Below are 16,853 nucleotides of genomic sequence, written 5' to 3'. Positions count from 1 at the left end.
TACTCTTTTAAGTGATGGTACGAAACCAAAAAGAAATATATTCATTGTTGTTAAAATAGACAGCCTTAGAGTTTGTGCTGATAAAAACTACTCATATTTAATATTTTGGGAGTTCTGTTTGAAATAAAACAACTGGGCAATAGTAGTATGGAGCTAACATAACAGGTAAACAGACATTTGTTTCTGGTGGAGTTCATAATTTCATATAAGTCAGAGGGTATTGGAGATAATGTGAGACTAAAAAAAAAAAAGCCTCTAAAACCAACCCACAGCTATTGGACACAAACAGAAGTGATATTAACCAACATGGAAGTTAAGTCATCAGGAAATGCTCCTTTTTCCTTCAGATGGCTTTTATGTCCCACCGCACTCCCCATTTCCTCACCCTTAAAGATAACTCATTCATGGCACACCTATTATCTTTGTAGGAAGTTCTTTCTGTCTTGGGATTCGGGAGCATGCATTTCCTCTGAGTAAATAATTTTGGTATCTCCTCCCATAATTACACCCACATTGAGTAGGACCTTTGGCATTAGACATCTACATATTATAGGAACCAGTTAATTCGTTTGACAAGCCTACAGGTATTAATAACAACAGCTAAGTACCTCTCCCATCTCTCAAATTTCAGCTGACAGCACAAAAAGATTGCTGGGCTTTCTTCTTTTTATGATTGATGTGACTTGGACAACCTTGAAGGCCAAAGCAGAAGCTGTATGCAATTCTCATAAGCTGAGGGAATGGCAGGTGAGTTCTGCGAGTCATTTGCTTCCCTTCAGCAGGTACTTTCCTCAGGACTGTTTCCTCAATATACATGCCCTGTAGGTATCTGCTCAGATTTCTTATCTGAAGGAAATTCTATATTGTAATTTGTTCTTGCACTTCATTTTCCGAAGTTTTATTGTTGTTATTGTTAAGACCTGTTTGAGAATAGTTTTTAAGCTAAACAGAGAATACTAGGGGCAGGGAGGAGAAAAGAAATTCCCATTATTTCAAAAGGCACCATTTTTTAAATGCTGTGTCAGAAATGTGCTATGCTTTGTATTAACAAGATCTGTGTAATCCACCCTAATGGAGCTGTGAGCATGGAGCCTATAGATGGGAATTCAAATATGCATTAAAACCCTACCAAAGGCAAACAACAATGACAGTATCTCTGCTTTTTAAAGTTTAAGATGACTGTTGAACTGGGAAATTGCAAAGCAAGGTTCTCTCTCATTTAATGATGGGACAAACATTTACAAATCAGTTTGTAAAATGTTGCTTTGCATGGAAAGCAGCACTAACTGCAGTTCACTGTTGTTCCAGATACTCATGCTAAAGATTCTCCTTTTCAGCCCATCAGTGCTTACTCACTCAACTTCTTTATGGTCTTAGACCAGAAAAAAAAAATCCTTGAATTTAACTATGGCACTTTTTTTGCATAAGTTAGTTTTTACTTTTACCTCTTCTTCAAAGATTAGATATAAATTGTAGTTTAATTTGCAGCTATATTGTTTCAGATCTGACTTGGTATTTCATTGCTAAGCTCTATGGTACGAGATAGACCTGGAAGCTTGTTTGAAGATTCCTGCAATAACAGCATAGGCCTTAATCCATCCTTTCCATCCTATTCTTTTTGTTGTTATTACTTTTTTCTTTTGACTTCCCTTTAAAATGGTGGTGGTTGTGTTCCCCCCATTCTGTCCCTCCACCCCCAACCTCATTTCTTTTATGACATTGATATTAATAAGAGTGACTTGGAAAAATCTTCACTGAGGTGCTTGCTCTGAGCATTTGCCAAAACTTTCTACACAATGCTCCAGGTGTACTTTGGAGAGTCTCCCAGGGCAGACAGAAACACAGAAAGTGCTTCTCAGCCCTCCCAAAGACAGTAAAACTGCTCAGGTTTGAGCATGGCAACAAAACATGAGCTATAGGAGGGAAAACAATCATTCAAGGAAGATCATATAAATACCTGCTTGCCGAAAAGGTAGTTTAGCATTTGAGGTGGCAAGAACCACTTGATGGGTTTTAAACCACAGACCATAATAACAGCAAATGTGCAGGAGGACGTGATATTGGAGAACTCCAGGCAAACTGCAAGTCATCAGAATTCCTCTAGGACATGAAACTAGTGCCTACTAGAACAGGAATTCCAGTGGTTCAGCTGTCACTTTGAACAGAGCTAGATTCAGACAGAGTGATTTCTTTGTCAAAAGCTCCAATATGTCTGGAAACACCTCTTCTTCATCCATCTCTCACTGTGCATTTTTCCTTTGCACCTAGGCCAAATGGCATCAGGGTTTAAGCAGGAAAAGTAAGATGTCCTAAGTGCCACTCCCAGGATCCTAAAAATATGTATGTTTAAAATATAGAGGGGTTACAGGCCACTTTATTTGCTGTTGTAATGAAATTACACCAATTTGCCCCTGTACATTTTTTTTCTAAGCCCAGTAGTAAAACAGCATCCAGCAGTGTATAGGAAGTATGTAAGTCCCAGTGTATGACAGCCCTGTAACAAAACCCAAGCAAAACTTTCTGTTATTGACCACTAAACTTAATTTAATGGCTCATGTGCTTTTTAGCTGTACTTCCTCCCGCAGAAGGTAATTGCTCTTAGCAGCCTCATCATGCCACTAAACAGCTTCTTTCCCTGCTGGCTGCTTCTTCATGACTTCTGTTTTACAGACCTGACCCCCACACACATCAGCTGGCAGCCATCAGTGAACGCAGCCAACCACCACACTGACAGATATGCCAACACCGAGCTGACCGTGAGGAGAGGACAAGCCTTCATCATCACCCTGTACTTCAACAGGCCGAGGCAGAATGGGGAGAGCCTGGCATTTGTCACTGAGATAGGTAACACTCCCTTAGCTCAACCCATGTTCACATCTCTTCTCCTTGTACTTCTCTCCCTATTCTATTTAAAGATGCAATTTGTCTTTGTGTGTTTTTAATGCTTTTAAATGGTTGCAGTTTCAGTGGTTTTCCTCCATAGTTTCAAATGGGAGGTTAATACTGAAATCCCACTCTGGAATGGAAACCAATCCCCCCTTCTTTCTGGCAGGGCCATACCCCTCGGAATCCCATCGCACCAGGGCTGTGTTTAAGCTCTCTGAGGCCGGGCCCAGTGGCTGGAGTGCTGCCCAAGGACCCAGCGAGGCCACAGCCACCAACTTTGTGATAACCAGCCCAGCCAACGCTGTCATCGGGCGATACAACCTCACCCTCCTGGTAACCTCAGGGAACAAGATCTCCTCCAGATACCTGGGGCAGTTTGTGTTACTCTTCAACCCTTGGTGCACAGGTAGGTGCCAACACCTTTGTTCTTGAACGTAGCTGACCCTGTTGCTTCATATCTGCCCAGAGAGCTGCTCCCTCAAGCTGTCTCTCTCTGGGTCATCAGTGGCTGCAATCTCAGTGCTCAGAGATCTGCTTTTACTACACTAAAAAGCTGCTGCCACCCCCCTCCCTTTTATCCTAGCAAAGTGTGCTATATGGGGTTATATCACGGACTCTTTAGAACTGAGCAGATCACTTTGTCTGCAGACAAAGGCTGACAGGCTTTTGTAAATCCATGTACTTCTCAGAACTCAGAACAAGGATACAGTAACATCCTTGACTTGCACCTAAATCAGAGCAAGACTGTCCTTGTAGATGTTAACTGCAAGGACAACAGCTCAACTAACTTCATAAAAACTGGGAGGGCTAAATGTGAAGATTGGCAATTCACAGAATGGTTTGGGTTGGAAGGGACCTTAAAGACCATCTCACTTCAACCTCCCACCATGGGCACAGATGACACCCACCAGGTCAGGCTGTGCAGGGCCCCACCCAACCTGGCCTTGGACACTTCCAGGGATGGGGCAGCCACAGCAGCTCTGGACAGCCTGTGTCAGTGCCTCACCACCCTCACAGTAAAGAATTGCTTCCTAATCTCTAATCTGAGTCTCTCCTTTTTTAGTTCATAACCATTCCCCCTTGTCCTATGACTCTCTGCCCGTGTAAAAGGTCACTCTGCCTCCTTTCTAAAAGCCTCCTTGAAGTACTGGAAGGCCACAAGGAGGTCTCCCCAGAGCCTTCTCTTCTCCAGGCTGAACACCCCCAGATGTCTCAGCCCGCCTCCATAGCAGATTTTTTGCAAATATGCCCTAAAACATGATATTCTAGAGTTAAGAGAGCTCTTAGCCATCCCAGTGAGTAAACAGTTTATCAAAGAAAAGCAACCACAATCATCCACTATTTTCTTCTGTGACCAAATATTAGTCAAGGGCCACTAAGAAATATGTTAAGAGCCAAGATGAAAAAAATATGTTAATTAGCTCAGCAAGTCTTGGAAGTCAGAAATAATTACAGAAGTATGTTCAGGAAACTCAAGACTGTCTCTGCATAGACAGTCCTGAGAGAAAAACCTCCCCAGAACCCCCTGAAAGATCATTTGTGTGTAACTTGTAATTAATGGAAACCGCACTGCTGGGACAGCAATATTTGACAGCTCCTGAACTGGAACACCAGAGGTACTCCTGAGACCAGACAAACTCCTCTGAGATGAAAACAGGAAAATTAAGCTGCACCATTACAATTTAAAACTAGTAATGCTGCAGAAGAGCCCTCCAGATTTACCAGGTGATGCAATGGCTACTGACAGATAAAAGGGAGTATCCTTGAAGGAGGATGCTGGTGAAGTTCTATAGAGTGGAAAAGCTCCCTGATCCTGAAAAACAGGAACAAATTCAGTTTGATTGTATGTTACCACTATGGTAAGTGTCATAGCAGAAAGGAAATAGAACATTTATTTTCTCAGCTAAGGATAAATGGCAGATCTGGCCTGTAGATATGGTTCCAGATGTGAGATTATTCTTTAAACAGGAATTAATTCATCAACTGGAATATCAGTAAAGAACCACTTAGAAGAAAACAGTCAGGACTAGAGACAAAAGGAAAAGCACTGGGTTGGAGAAAAGCTACTAATGGATCCTTAAGTGTCATCTGAAAAAACACTCTGATCAAGTAGTTCATCACTGACTTTGACATGCTGACATTAAGCAACATTGTCCATGCACAGGTGGGCTGGGACAACACATAGAAACAACTGGCTGACCTTAGAGACTGGGGTAGGTCAGAAGGAATAAGATACAATAACACAAAATAAAAGATCGCACGTTTAGGGAGAAATAACAATAATTTCAATGGCAGACTTATCACCTGCAAGTCATGAAGAATGTGGAAACACTTGTTAATCAAAGAACAAGAACCAAAGTGAAGTGGCCCTGAAAAAGGCAAATCAATCTTAAACTGTATAACAGAAAACAGTCAGATTTAAATATTAATGCCATTGTATGAGGTGATGAAATCTCATCATTTGGAATTTTCTTTCAGCTGATCTTTCTTGAACAGGAATTATTAATTAGAACATGTTCACGGACCAGAAAAAAAAAATCTGGTTTAGCAAGCCATAAAAATTTATCCCCTTTGGAAGAAGGGGCAGAGAACTAGCTCACAGGGCTAGAAGGATCCTAGAAAGTTGTCTAGTCCCACACCATCCTCAAGGCAGGTCCTGTTCAGCACTTATGTCATTCCTGACAGGTTTTGAATTCCTTCCTAATGATCAGCCATTAGGGAAGCTCCAGTACCTCCCCTGGAAATTCCCTCCAATAAAACACCAGCCTTTCTAATAGAAGTACTTCCTATTAACAAACAAATCTTTCTTGTTTCCATTTCAGCATATAATTTCTCATCCTACATATGATAGACACCAAGAATAGATTTCCTTCCCCCTGCCCCATCCTGTTCACAAGAATTTCTGGAATTGACTGCCATGCTTGGCCCATTCCTCACCCCCATTTTTTTCCTACCTTAAATAATTCTGAGTTAATTCATAACTTAGGTTTTCAGGATTGCTCAGCATTCCCAGTGCTCCTCCCACTCTTTCCAACTGGTCCAGAGCTGGAACTGCACACAGGTTTCCAGGCTCATGCCACCCCAAAAGCTTAGCAATCAACAATAATGACATTATTTTTAAAAAACATGGACAGCAACCACAAAAATAGATTTATATCACATGATATAATTTTTAAAATAAATTGCAATCTTTTTATTTGCAGGAAGGGAAGGATGGGAAGTTCCTATAGGAAGGTAAAGAAGTTGACTCAATAAAATAGAAAAGCTGATATTTTTTTTGTATGTATTTCCTGAAATCCTGGAGCTTTCAGAAGATATTTTTAAACAGTATGGAATTAAACACAGAACTAAGCAGATATTGCTACTTAAAGAATTATGAGAACAATCTAAACCTCTGTGGGAAGCCAATGCTTTCAGAGCAGCTACATCCTGTGCTTGGAAAACCAATGAGGAACAATGAAACCCAAGTGAATGGTTGAGCAGGCTTTCCTAATAACTGGAAAACATAAAAATGTTATCTGTGTGTTTCTTTTCAAATGTCTGTTCTACTTCTTAACTACCCTGAGAAGACAGAAAAAAATCTGTGAACCTGGACTTTTCTCACAGAAACACAACGTTTAGGGGACATTTAAATCATACACAAGGGCTACACTAAAAGTAGGGGATAAAAGTTAAGTAATATAATAAGGATCTTTTGGGTCCCTGTCCCCCCAGGACATTTACAATAACAGACATTATCACTGAACTCTACATGTTCACGGAGCTGTAAAGATGTGTTTTGCAAACAGTAGTTTTCCCCTTGCTAAATCAAGACGACAATGTTTTTGAAAGGTTGCTAGTGTTGCAGCTTTAAGCCTGCCCGACTTGGTTTTCAGGTGATGATGTCTTCATAGCCAATGAAAATGAGAGGCAAGAATATGTTCTGAATGAAAATGGAATAATCTTTGTGGGCAACGCAAGGTACATTGAAGCAAGAGCATGGTATTATGGACAGGTAAGCCATAAGGAATTTATTTTGACTCTCAGTCTGTCCCAAATAGCATTTCTCTTACATTATTTGCCTCTCCAATAGGCCTGTTCATATGAAAACTACACAACCCTGGGTAGCCTTACTTTGCTCACAGTGTGTCTAACAGTGTCCCTCACTGTCCCTGTCACCTCTGGCCTGGAATATCTCAGAAAGGAGGAACTGCAGTAAAATCTCCTTTAATTCTGTTTGGAAGCCATCTAATTTCTTAAAAATGTATCTTATCTGATCACAGTTTCAAGACCTTCTAAACATCTGCCTCACCATGCTGGATCTGAGCCTGTACTACCGCCAGGACCCAGGCATGGACGTGTCACGAAGGGGAGATCCCAAATATGTGGGCCGAGTTATCAGTTCTATGGTAAGAAATGGGCAACTTCACCCAAAAATGGGCAACTTCACCCACAAAACCTGAGCAGAAAGCATCAGTTACACCAGGGAGACTCAGCCACCTGCACCTTATGCAACACAATTAAATGGATGGGGTGCATTATGCACAGCTCATTTTGTGCATTCTGTCCACTGGCCTCTTTTTAGATCAATGGAAATGATAACGACAACGGAGTTCTCCTGGGAAAGTGGCAAGGAAGCTTCCACTCTCATGAGAATCCCTCCAGGTGGGATGGCAGCGTGGTCATCCTCAAGAAGTGGCGCCAGGACAACTACAGGCCCGTTCAGTACGGCCAGTGCTGGGTGTTTGCAGGCGTGATGTGCACAGGTAAGCCCTGGGAACACAGGACTCTGCTGAGATGGGGGCACTTGTGACCTCTGGACTAATCAAAAAACCACAAAGCAATAAACTCCACAAGAGGAACAGTGCTGTAAAGAACCCAAATGCTGAAGAACCACAAAATATTTAGACCCCTAACTTTGTTTCTCAGATGTTTGTATAATCATTGAGCTGCGTGGGTTTTGTTGTATTTGTTGCTCGTTTGTTTTGGTTTCTTTTAAAATATATTTCAGTTCTGAGGTGCTTGGGGATTCCAACCCGCTTGGTTTCCAATTTTAACTCTGCCCATGACGTGGATAGAAACCTGAGTATTGACAAGTACTATGACAGCTCTGGAAGGAGTCTTAATATCAGCAAGGATTCCACATGGTAAATATAATTTCTTGCATCTCACTAATAACTAGGGAGGGGATTTAGGAGACTTAAAAACACGAACACCAGTGGTACAAAAGCAACTGAGTGGACACAATGTAATACAACTATCTAAATTAATACTGTAGACATCCATTTGGAAAAAAAAGAAGAGAAGAAAAAAACCCAAACAACATACTTCGTGGTTGTCTCCCTCCCTGCCCTGAGGTCTAGACCTCAAAAACAGGCATTAAATCTGTCCTTTGAAAGAGGCAGTGAGTTAGTATAAGGAGACAGCCTGTATCTCAGTTTGGAGAACCTTTAAAAGCCAAAATTCATTACTCCTTTCAAACTGGAAGCCTGTATGACTCTATATGACCGTGCTTTCTAGACGTTGTTCTTTGTCTCCAGGGATTATCACGTCTGGAACGAAAGCTGGTTCGTTCGCCCAGACCTGGGAAGGTCGTACAACGGGTGGCAGGTTTTAGATGCGACCCCGCAAGAACAAAGCAAAGGTAACAGTATAAATTACCAGTGTTTAACAGTGGCTTCTCCAAACTGAGCACAGCTAACAGAGTTTGACCTCCTTTCTCACATTTCAGGGATTTTTCAGTGTGGCCCTGCCTCCGTCGTAGCCATCAAAGAAGGTGAGGTGGACTTGGATTACGACACCTTGTTTGTGTACACGGAGGTGAACGCTGACTGCAACAGGTGGATCGTGTACAACGATGGCACCAAGAAAAGGGTTTATTGTGATACCGAAATCATTGGCAGGTTCATCAGCACCAAAGCCCTGGGCAGCAACGCCCGGGTGGATATCACCGCTAACTACAAATATCCGGAAGGTAAAGGGATTGTCACGTTATCTCCTTGTTATCACAACTGCTTCCTGCTGAGTTCTTGGTGCTGGGAGGCAGGATGAGCAACCTGCTTTGTTTGAGCATCTCTCTGCTTTCCTTCAGAAAATATTTCCACCAGTGTTCTCAGATTACTTCCTAAATGCAACGGGTATTACCTTTCTGGCTTTGTGCATTTAACAGTTTTCCTTCTTAGGGCACAACACAAAGTACACTTTAGTCCCTTACACAGAAGTATAAAATTTAATACATTCAGAAAACAGGGCTATAAAATACACCTTACTACCCAAGGCAGACCAAAACATCCTGAAACTGGGTCCATTGTGTATCATGAACTGTGCACATGTCTGTAGTATAGGACACTGAGGTCACTAAGTACCAGTTTTCCAACCTATCTGGCAGAGGGAGTGGGGCAACAATCGAACCACTAACCTAAAACCTTAAGCTCCAGTCCTCTGCATTATCTCCCACATGGCAATCACCTACCCAGCCACTCAGTGTTTGCACTGTCAGTGGACTCTGTCTCCACATCATTGGATTCTGGAATCAAAACTACTAGGAAAGAGTAAAGGGACTAAGTGTCATTCAACTGTATTTAGGAAAACAAAGCAGCAAAGGGTTAAGAGCTGCAGAGCCATTTGCTTGCAGGAATTTTTTTTTTTATCTTCCCTCAGAAACTTGGTACACAGATCTTTCCATTTTGTTTGTTTGTTTTTGTTTGTTTGTTTAATTTAGGGTTACAGATTTCTCTTAATAGTGTGCTTAATGTTTGTGGCTCAAAGTCTTAAAAAAAAAAAATGTATTTCACTTGTTTTAAAATTTGCCATTTGGAATCAGTGGTCATATTTCAGTACTTCACTCTTCAATGTTTTAGTGCAACTATAATTAATACAGAGGCTGTCTGTCACCAGATCAGCAAAGTAAGACTTATCACACTGCTGCAAGTTCTGACCAGAGAAAGAGAAATCTTACTTCTTTAACAAATACATTATATTTCATTTCAGTGATTTATTCACCTTATAACAGTGCATTTATTACTTCCCTGTGGAAAAACCTGAACAGAGGATTAATGGAGACATGGGGAACTTTCAGGTGTTGCATATGCAGAGCTGACACCCTGTACCACTCTGAAAGCCTTTACCCAGAGGAGGTGCATTTGCAACAGAAGCAGGATTTTACTTGGTTCTCTCCTTCCCCCAGGCTCTTCCGAGGAAAGACGTGTTTACAAAAAGGCCTTGGCCAAGATATTGGGAACGAGTGTCACAGAAGGACGCACAGAATCCGCGGATGGGAGACCCTCAGAGACAGTCAGAAACCCTGGCATTGCTGGGAAGTTCAAGCTGGCTGAGCCTCCAGTTTTTGGCAAAGACATTAATCTAATCTTAGTTCTGAACAACCTCTCCTCTGACCGCAAGGCCGTGAGGGTGGACATGAGTGCATCCACCATCCTGTACACCAGGAGAACAGTGGCAGAGATCCTGAAGGCAACCACTTCTGCGGAGCTTGGTCCTAAACAAGGTAACTTTTAATGGTCCCAAGGAGCCAATCTAGCCCTCTTGCTAGCCACAGCAAGGCAACTGGGAGGAAGAAACATCAGTATCATACCTAGATCAGCCTCATAGTGCATCCATTCCTACCATCTCTTAATAGCATTGTGATTAAATTTTACATGATTTTTTCCCCCACTGAAAACTTTCACTACTTCAAGAATGAAGGTCTCATCAAGTGTTACATAGAAGGCTACATTTATGTTACAGCTCCAGAAGCAACACTATACATATGTGTGTGTGTGTGTGGCAAGATCTATATATCTATCTATATATGTGTGTGTGTGGTAACTATTACATGTACATAGGAACATATCTTACTATAAACAAATAAAAGAAGTCTGATGTGTGCTTTCTGGCACCCAACAGGCAACACTTTAAAAGAAATCAACTAGGACAAAGTTTAAAAGTTACAGTGAAACTCTGTTTTGAAGAGTCACAGCTACTGAAATTATTATAGAGATCTTTTTCATCTCCAGGGGCTACAAAGATATACATTTTTCCCCATACACAGCAGGAAAGTTGTAGGACTACAGTGAGCAGCTGACCAGGTCACTTGAAAAGGATCTCTGTGAAACTTGACCCAAACTTTCTTCTTGACTGAGGTAAAACAAAGAGGATACAAGGAGGGAATAGATAACAATAGTTATACCTCTAATTTTAAGAAATACAAAGGGCCAGGAATCCAGTGAAATGCAGAGGAGAAGACTCCCTCAGTTTCAGACCAAAAATCCTCTATTCAAAACTGTAAGGGTCAAATGAGTTAAAGTAGAAAATGATCACCACAAGAGGGAAATACACAACCAGTCTCACAAGAAGGAAATATAAACACACTCCAGCTGTCTTATCTTTTTTTCTCTTCAATAATTAAAAAAAAAAAAAAAAAACAAAACAAACAAACAAAAACAAAACAAAACAAAAAAACCCCAAACAAACCTTGCTGTAACTCTCTTTTCTTTAGCTTTCTTTGAAAATGTAATAGTTCCTAAACATATGTCTGTATTCCAGGGAAGCATATCCGGGTAAAGATCCCTTATGCTCATTATGGAAAATATCTGACTACTGACAAAAGGATCCAAGTCACTGCTCTGTGTGAAGTCATGCGCTCGCACGGGCTGAAGCTGCTGGTGGAGAAGACAATCATTTTAGAGGACACAAACATCATCATTAAGGTAAACAATTCTCTCCCTGATGTCCCAAATGGACACTAAAGGGTCTTTCTGGAGGTCGAGAATTTGGGGATAAATGATTCATTTAGGCTGCCATTTCAGACCTTGCTCCAAAATCCTGCTGCTTAAATTGAGAAGGCAAGGATGGGAGAGGCCAGTTCTGAACCTTGGCCTGAATCTGACCCTGTTCTTCAGAACAGCTCTTTCTTTCCCAGTCACATGCCACAGCTTTATGTTCACAGCACTCGTTCTCATTTCAGGTGTTCTAGTTACTGGCAAGTGCTTGTGTTGCCTTTAAACACCTTTGCCTGCTCCCAGAATAGAGGTTTAAACCCTTAATTCCAGTCATTGCTAGGGCCAGTTCTTATTGTTTCAACACTTCAGTTCTCATCAGTGATATGCCAGAAAAGAAAAAAAAAAGCCACTGAGCACCCCAAGGATCAGGCAGGTGTCAGGGACGTGTCTGTGCAGTCAGGGCTCTGTTCCACTGAAATCACGCACAAAATATTGCAGACAGCTCCACAGCACGGCTCAGCTAAGCCAAGTCCAGCTTCAAACACCAGGAAAGCTGCCAGCTAAATGCCACAGCTGAGTTCTGACTCCAGAAGAGAGTAAACCAGTGACTGATCAGAAACGTGCCTTTGTCCTGCAGCTTCCCCGGAGGATTGTGGTGAACAGAGCTGCCACGCTGGAGATCTCCTACGCCAACCCCCTCCCCGAGCCCGTGAGCCGCTGCGTCCTCCTGGTGACTCTGATGAACCAGCAGGTCAAGATAAAGTAAGTGAAAGCTGCAGCACGTACTCGGTGCTTCCAACACCACCAACAGCAAGTCTGGTGTCTCAAAAAGAAAAAACAAAAAACCCAAACACGCTCTAATCGTCTATTTCATATTTTCTATTTATGAAACAAAAATGCCACCAGGTGTATATTGGGATATTATTGTTTCTTAATCACACACTGTTTGTTCCACTTAGGAACATCTTCCTCAACTGAAAACTATTAACATTCTCCTTCCCTGGGAAAGCAAACGTGCATGTTGAATTCTTTTGTCTCTCTGAAGTTTACAGCTTGGCTTCATGTTTCTATTTTTATGCACAATGCCCTAATACCACAGGTATAACTCTGAGCTAACAAGTCAGACACTGCCATAGCTCCCCTTGCTTCAGCCCAAACAAGAAATTGCTCCTTTAAAGCAGGAGAAGAATATGCCTTTTCAAAATATAAAACCCATGATTTTCTATTTTTCTTTTCCTTTGGACTCTGCTGCTTTATGCATTAACTCACTGTTGAGTAGCAGTTTGTATTTCCTAGAGATTCCTTTTATTATTATAAAAAAAGTGACTTGCTGTGGCTCTGGAACTCTTTGGACAAGAGAATCCATAAAAATATGGAGAACATTATTACAGTTGAAGACTAAGCCAATTTAGGCCAAAAAGAAGGTAAAAAACAAAGCAGAATGTCCATTAGAAAAATCATGTTATTGCCAAAATGGATATGAACTGAGCAGGTATTGGACAGATCTTTGACTTCAGAGTTTTCCTATTCTGAGTTTGTGTTGACTGTCCAAATTTGCAGTCAGCCCTAAGGCCTGACGTGGCACTTCTCATTTCCATAAGTCTATTCAAGAGTAAATGAAGATGGCACTGTCTCATTTCTTAGTCTACACAAAGCCTCAAACCTTAAGTAATTCTCAAAACCCAAGGCTGGGGCACAAGTAACTGTTGAGTCCCTTGCTCTCATGCACTCCTATTTCTTGGGAATCTCATAAAAAGACAATGTAAACCTGAATTAATTGATTTTTTCCTTTTTTTTTTTTTTCTCCAGTTTGGCACGACTGGCACCAAGGGAGAGATCAAAAATTTATTTTGAATTCACACCTCGGAGGAGTGGGCCCTTGCAGCTGCAAGTAGACTTCTCTTGTGACAAATTTTCACACGTTAAGGGATTTGTAACCATTGCAGTAGCACCTTCATAATGTGATGGAATCAAACTCCTATTTCAGCAGTAACATGACAAGACATCCTCCCCTGGATAGGAAAAGTGATGACAGAAAGGAACTTTCCACAAAAATTGGTGACCTCTTACATTGCAATAGAATCAAGTCTCCTACTTTCACAGTGCTTAATTTAGTCTCTAATTGTATTTCTTCCTTTTTTTCCTCCCTCTTGAATTCTTCGTAGAAATAGTTTCACTGTTTTATCAAATCTCATTCTGTTCAGCTCCCAGTTTTGACTTTGCCATCAGGCAAACAATACAGTCTCTTTTTGACCTCATTCTAATTGTCAGCAATAAATAAAAATCATTCATCACTGTATTGTTTTGTAATGAATTTTACATTCCATGGACATTATTACAAGAAGTCACGAGATTGAGGAAAGTTCTTTTTTTCTTCATTTCACAAGCCTCTAGCCTAAAAGAATAGAACATTTCCCTCCACTGTTCACCTAATTTCTGTATTTTGTGACACATATAGCTCTGTGAATGGGGAGGAAAAAAGTCTGTGAAGGGTGGGAAAGTAATGTGTGGGGTCCATGACAGTATTTCTGTGGGCACAGGCCTGGCACAGAGTGGAGAACACATGGACATATTCAAAACAGTAACTTAATTCTTATGTAGCCTGACAGAGCCTGGCATTAATGTGACAGCCCAGCAGCACAAGGTCACCAACACTTTTTGCCCACCAGTGTAAGGTCACTGGAGACAAGGAACACGTTTGTCTTCACACCTTCCCCACATGGCTCCTCCATGGGCAGCCCCAGCTCCACCCCTGACAGAGTTTGCAGACAGATGCCTCTTCTGTGGGTTCCCAACCCCAACATTCCCAGGTGCCAGGTCTCAGCTGGAACACACTTTCAGGCAGCTGTAAGGATTCCCTGTTCCAGCCTCTGCTGTGACAGGTAAGGACTGACCAGGCACGGGAGCCTCCAGGTCACACTCCAGGGTGTGGGGCAGTCACAGTGTGCAAACAGCTCTGCCAAGCCTCAAGATTTACATTTGCTGTACAACTGGCAGAAAGATCAAAGCTGAATTAATAAGGCCAAAATTCTGAACCACACAGCTGTAAGGAGTTATAGATATGAAAACCTTTTTCTGATAGTATTTCAGAGTCTGAGGCATCCAGATATGATCACAAACTCCTACTGAAAAAAAAAAAAACCACACACACAAGAAACCATAACAGAACTCCAGATTCCTTTTTTAAAAAAATACACTTAAACTTCAGGCAATTAACTTGCCTTTTTGGTTCCTGGCAATCTTGATATGAATTGGAAACAACAAATACGAAGTGGAAACAAAAGAGAAAACAGAACAAAAAGGCAGTGCAGAAGCGTGAAGGTGAGGAAGATGAGGGATCATCCCTTCTCCCCTGACAGCCCTTACTCCTCATCACAGTCCATTCAAGGTTCAGATCAGTGTTCAAGCTACTCTGGGCACAGATTGGCAGGGGATGTTTGTAGATAAGCTGTGACACAGGACGAGGGAGGAGACAACGCGAGGGAGCTGCAGGAGCTGAGGGCGCCTGTAATTAGAGTGGGCAGGGCTCGCATCAGCAGAGCAGCTCTGCAGCTTCCTCCGGGGCCGGACTCACAGTGCCATGCCAAAGAGCTACAGAGAAACTTTGTACATGCATTATGAACCCCGAACTATAAAGAAAAAATTATTATTAAAAGCAGAGGCAGCCATTTAAACACTTCTCTTTACTTAACAGAAGTCTCTGATCACAGCTGACTGCATAACAATGCCCTCTCTGGGGGATGTGCTGCTTCACACAGAAGAAATGCAGATTACAGGTAACCATGTCAGGAACAGATAGTGAGAATGCACATGTCTGTATTGCAAGAAAGGATGAATTACATGCAGTTATGTGAAAGATCTTCAGGCAGACCTGCCTTAAAAAAAAAACAGAGTGAAAAAACTCCAAACTACTGAGTGACAGTAACACTGATTATTACAAATTTACTCAGATCACTCCATGTCCCAACAGCCAAGCTGTACAACAGGTATATTTGTCTACGCTTGCCCTCTGTACATACAGTCTCCAAAAACCTAAACTGACACAAACCAAACTATCCAAAATTAAGTTTCTTGTGTCTGCTTAAGATTATATTTCCTTCATTAGATCCGATTTGGGATGTTTTCCCCTCTAAGACACCAGAATACTGATTATCATCTTTCTTCAGTCATTCACCAGTTTTAAATAAGCATAATTGGATTCAAGATTGTGCAATTAAAGCAGTCATCAGTGGATGCTCACGTAGGATATCACTACAAAAACAGTAACTACCAACCACAGGTCACACCCAGCTTGTATAAACTCCAGCCTGTGTAGCCAAGTCCAGTCCTGAGCCTTTCAGTATTTGTGCTGGTGGAAGAAGATTTAGGATGTTCTTGCACACTTTCGTGTCCATAACCTGAACCACACACAAGTGAGGAAAAGAAGAAAGAAACCTCATGGCAGGTAAGTTCATCCTGATGGCTCCAGACATTCACTCCTCCTATCCAGCTGAGTGAGATTTGCTGAGGAAACAAGATAAATTACATCTAGCTGTTCTCTCAGCAGCTTAGCCCTCTTTAGGTTTAATGTATTTATGGGTTATTCTACTGGAACTGATTTTCTTTTTACTATCATGGGTCTTGAACATATTCTTTTTTTTCCTGTAACACAGAAAAGTAGATTAAGAAGATATTTTTTCTATCATATCAATTAACTACTCTATTCAGTGCTTCTGCAGCCACCTAATCAACACTGTTTGCTACTGACTGGGGCATCCTACTGCCCCATGGAAATCCCAGGCTCTGATATCAAATGATGTCTGGCCTCAGACAGGTCACTTGGTGGCCTCTGGACTCCCACATTCCCCTCCCTACAGAGGGGCCATGGCAGCTGGTCTGTGTGGTGTTGCACTGACTCTCACTGTCCTCATGACTGGAGAGATCTCTAGTTAGACAGGTGTGTCATGGAATGCACACACACACAGAGTCCACTTACAGTTTAGTTTAAAGATGTTTTTCTATTACAGCTTCAGTTTTCAGTCAAAGGCAAAGAGAACCCTGTCACATGATCAGCATTTTCAGCAGTGAGCACCAATTCTGCAGGCTTTTGCTTCTGAGCTTGCTCCCAGTGTCTGTCCACTACAGGATAGACACCCAAAGAGATTTTTAGAAGTTTGTCCAATTGCACGCTGACAGAATTATTGAAAATGTGTTTTTCTAACAGACACCAAAAGAAGAAAAAAAATTATAAGATTTAAATTAAAACTGTGAGGATCAAAACAAGGGTAAATT

At 41.6% G+C, this 16,853-nt stretch overlaps 1 protein-coding gene across 1 annotated transcript; it reads left to right on the top strand.

The window, feature by feature from the left end:
• The first annotated feature begins 740 nt into the window (after nucleotides 1-740).
• LOC127478168 (protein-glutamine gamma-glutamyltransferase 6-like) lies at nucleotides 741-13,542 on the top strand. The gene is made up of 13 exons (XM_051803430.1): nucleotides 741-747; nucleotides 2,671-2,844; nucleotides 3,053-3,292; nucleotides 6,762-6,880; nucleotides 7,149-7,274; nucleotides 7,451-7,631; nucleotides 7,877-8,012; nucleotides 8,406-8,509; nucleotides 8,597-8,839; nucleotides 10,052-10,369; nucleotides 11,407-11,570; nucleotides 12,220-12,344; nucleotides 13,392-13,542. Exons 1-13 carry the CDS (start codon nucleotides 741-743, stop codon nucleotides 13,540-13,542), a joined length of 2,088 nt encoding a protein of 695 aa, XP_051659390.1.
• The last annotated feature ends 3,311 nt before the right edge of the window (nucleotides 13,543-16,853 follow it).

Source organism: Manacus candei, unplaced genomic scaffold (assembly GCF_025592945.1).
Source record: "Manacus candei isolate 608988 ecotype Guabito, Panama unplaced genomic scaffold, ASM2559294v1 h1tg000057l, whole genome shotgun sequence".
NCBI classification, from domain to species: domain Eukaryota; kingdom Metazoa; phylum Chordata; class Aves; order Passeriformes; family Pipridae; genus Manacus; species Manacus candei.
Note: the sequence above shows the minus strand (reverse complement) of the source record. Positions and strands in the feature narration are given on the sequence as shown.

What these genes read in the sequence shown, in the direction of transcription:
- LOC127478168 (XM_051803430.1), top strand. An exon ending in ATCAGCAAGGATTCCACATG is followed by an intron (nt 8,013 to 8,405) that starts GTAAATATAATT and finishes CTTTGTCTCCAG; the next exon opens with GGATTATCACGTCTGGAACG. An exon ending in TAACTACAAATATCCGGAAG is followed by an intron (nt 8,840 to 10,051) that starts GTAAAGGGATTG and finishes TCCTTCCCCCAG; the next exon opens with GCTCTTCCGAGGAAAGACGT.